This window comes from Stegastes partitus, unplaced genomic scaffold (assembly GCF_000690725.1).
Source record: "Stegastes partitus isolate 25-593 unplaced genomic scaffold, Stegastes_partitus-1.0.2 Scaffold1793, whole genome shotgun sequence".
Classification (NCBI taxonomy): domain Eukaryota; kingdom Metazoa; phylum Chordata; class Actinopteri; family Pomacentridae; genus Stegastes; species Stegastes partitus.
The window spans coordinates 1,368-4,650 of NW_007579524.1; the positions used below are offsets into that span (position 1 = coordinate 1,368).

At 42.9% G+C, this 3,283-nt stretch overlaps 2 protein-coding genes across 2 annotated transcripts in view; both read left to right on the top strand.

Annotated features, from left to right (window-relative positions):
* Positions 1–1,319, top strand: part of LOC103372626 (zinc finger protein 239-like) — a 2,284-nt gene extending 965 nt beyond the window's left edge. Inside the window, exon 2 of the mRNA XM_008302309.1 lies at positions 10–1,319. Within this exon, the coding sequence (XP_008300531.1) occupies positions 10–1,161 (1,152 nt within the window). The 3' untranslated portion in view covers positions 1,162–1,319. The remainder of the gene's footprint in view (positions 1–9) is intronic.
* Positions 1–3,283, top strand: part of LOC103372622 (zinc finger protein 37-like) — a 17,143-nt gene that overhangs the window by 1,236 nt on the left and 12,624 nt on the right. The gene's annotated exons all lie outside the window — the stretch shown is intronic.

A 3,283-nucleotide genomic window follows, 5' to 3' on the forward strand; every position in this document is an offset into this window, starting at 1 on the left:
GTCTGTAAGGAGGAGGAAGAGGACGTTCTCACGGACCAGCAGCTCTGTGACCAGGAGAGGAACTTCAGCTTGGATCAAGAGAACCCAGAGCCACCACAGATTAAAGAGGAGCAGGAGAACCTCTGCATCAGTCAGGACGAGGAGCAGCTTGTGGTCAAGCAGGAGACTGATATCTGCATGGTGACCCTTATCTACGACGACGGAGATCACAGTGAGGATCAAACTCTGTACCTGAATCCTGATGAATCTCAGACTGCAGCAGAGGAGGAGTCCGTGGTCAGCGTGTCGGTTAACAGCGCCGAGGTACAAGAACCGAACACGGGCTACCAGCTTCTCCCTCATTTAGCTGAGAGGCAAGATCACATGGGAGGGAAGCACGGCGGCTCGGTATCGACAGCTAACGCAACGACAAAACCGCAGAAAAGACTGCACAAAAGCAACGATGTTTGTAATCCTGCCATGTTAAAGAACTCCTTAAATGCAGGTCAAAAGTCTTTCAAATGTGAAACTTGTGGAAAAGAATTCCCGTATAAGTCCACGCTGAACAGACACATGACCATACACACAGGAGTGAAGCCATATTCCTGTAGCTTCTGCAGCAAAAGGTTCAATCAGCCATCGAGACTGAAAGCTCATAAAATCATCCACACGGGTGAGAGGCCGTATTCATGCGCCGTCTGCGGGAAAACATTTGGTCATGCAGAGGTATTGAAAAGTCACAAACGAATCCACACAGGCGAGAAGCCGTATTCTTGTAACATCTGCAATAAAAGCTTTGGTTATGCGTCGGCGATGAAAGTTCACAGAAGAATCCACACCGGGGAGAAACCGTACTCCTGCACCGAGTGTGGGAAAGGATTCTTTAAATCGTCCGCATTGAAAACCCATTTACGAGTGCACACGGGTGAAAAGCCATATTCATGCGAAACGTGTGGAAAGTGTCTCAAAAGTAATTACGGCTTGATGGTCCACATGAGGACGCACACTGGTGAGAAGCCGTTTCCCTGCGAAACGTGCGGGAACAGATTCACGGACGCATCGGCTTTAAAAAAGCACCTGAGGAGACACACGGGTGAGAAGCCTCACGTTTGCAGCATGTGTGGGAAAAGTTTTTTTGAGTTGTCGCACTTGAAAAGACACACAAAAGTCCATACAAGTTAAGAGCCGTATTCATGCAGAAGATTTCAGATCTGATTTGTCTTTCGACTTGAGGACCAACACTGGCAAGAAGCCATAATCGATCAGATTTATATATCGCTTCTACTAGGCACTCAGTCGCTTTACACTGTCATTCACACACATTCATCCGGGTGGTGGTAGCTACGGTTGTAGCCACAGCTGCCATTCTGCCCCTCTGACCACCACCTCAAACAATCCATTAGTTCACACCAGTCAAGGTGGTGAAGTGTCTGACACAAGGACACAGCGACCATGACACAGGTTACAGGGTGGAATCGAACCGCCGACCTTCCGACCCGCTCGACCACCTGAGCCACAGCCGCCCAAATCACATCAGTGGAAAGGACACGTGGTTGCATCTCACTGGGCGTTTATTATCACATGCAGGAAAGTGACTTTGTGTTTGGAAAACATGTGCAACAGGATTCTTTTTTCAAAGGCAAAAAACACAAGAACCCACAAAGGCTGCTTTGCCAGCTGTGTTGTTGAAGTTTTCCCATCAAGTGACGGACTAATGACTATAAGCAGCACAGTGACTCCTGTCAGTGACTCTTTTCTGTTTGTAACCATATTTCTGTCACGCTGTTGTAAAATCCCACATCTTCTCACAGTAACTGCATATTTCCTACAGATGTAAGTGATGTACTGCTTAAGCTAGTGTTCTTTTTTTTTGGCGCACACCGCCTCCGTTATCCACGTATATTGTGAACTCTGTTGTTGAACCTTCTCGTTCTTGTCGTGTTGGATCACGATGTTGTGAAAGTCTTTTGCTTCTAAGGATATGTTCTCGCAATTCTGGTCGTTCAGACGGATGTTCAGCAGAATCATTGCAGTGATGAAGATCTGTCACTGAAGCAACATGTGAAATAAAAAGCTGTTCTACCGATTTGTGGCGTGATGATGTCAGAATACCAGATTGTAAACGTGTTTCACGGCTGCAGCTGATCTGCTGGAGGTTGAATCTTATTCGATGCAGCGCCGCAGTTTATTCATACTGAACGAGACGTTGTGAAGCACATCTTGTAAAATAGTTTTGGTTGTCTTCAGATGACTGAACGCCTCAAGAAGGAAAGAGAGGTGGCTGTAATGTATTCAGGTTTATCCTGCTCTATGTTTCTGTGTGCTACGTTCACTAGAGAGGTGTAGTTACTTAAAGCGAAAGATTTTAATTACAGAAACATGTGATGCCTTATATTCTATTAATTATCCATCCATATAATAATAAACAAAAACCTGTACATGGTCTAGCTGCTACAGAAGATGCTGTTTATCCATCGAGGTCTCAGTCATGAGTTTGGTCATGTTTTATGCTTTCAGTTGCCCTGGACGTATTTATTTATTGCATTTAAGAACATTTACAATGCNTGTAAGGATTCAGAACACACAAAGACTTGTATTGAAAAGAGTTTGCCGTCGGCTTTGTTGAACAATCCTCAGTTTCTCCTTTCTGTGATTGTAGTACTAGTTTATTGTAGCACATGGACTATCGACAGTCACTCATTTCTGTTTAGAACAATATTTCTTTAAAAATTAATAGTAATTGTTCCTTTAAATCAGCATCCTCTTATTTCATTATATTCTTGTACACCAGCTCAGTTGAAGTCTATTCTGTGTGAACTCAGTGATTTGTGCCTTAATGAATGTGGGAAATAAAATGTTGTTTTTTTTTCTTCATATATTTCTCTGAACAACAAACCATTTGAACTTCTTTATGTAAGTTTACCAGATTCATACCGAAGTCTGAAGCTACAATCTGTTATCAAGCCTTCAGATGAGGAAGACATTAACAGTAAAAGTAGTCACAGTAAAGTTCCTGACAGACTTCTGACATGTTAGATGTGTTTCAGTGCTGCAGTGCATCTGTTGGGGGTAAAGTTCGTGTATGATTTGATACAGTCTGGTTGTTTAATCAAACTGAAAAGACAGGAAATGGTGGAAGGTATGTGAGTGCATTTATTCAAATGGTGCAACTAAATAAAGCGTTGATTAAAACCCAGATAGATGTGAATTCTTGAACATTTCTATAAAAACAACAACATAAAAAGGTCATGTCTTTGATTTCATATGATGTATACTTGTACAAAACTACATTTCCCAGAGAAAT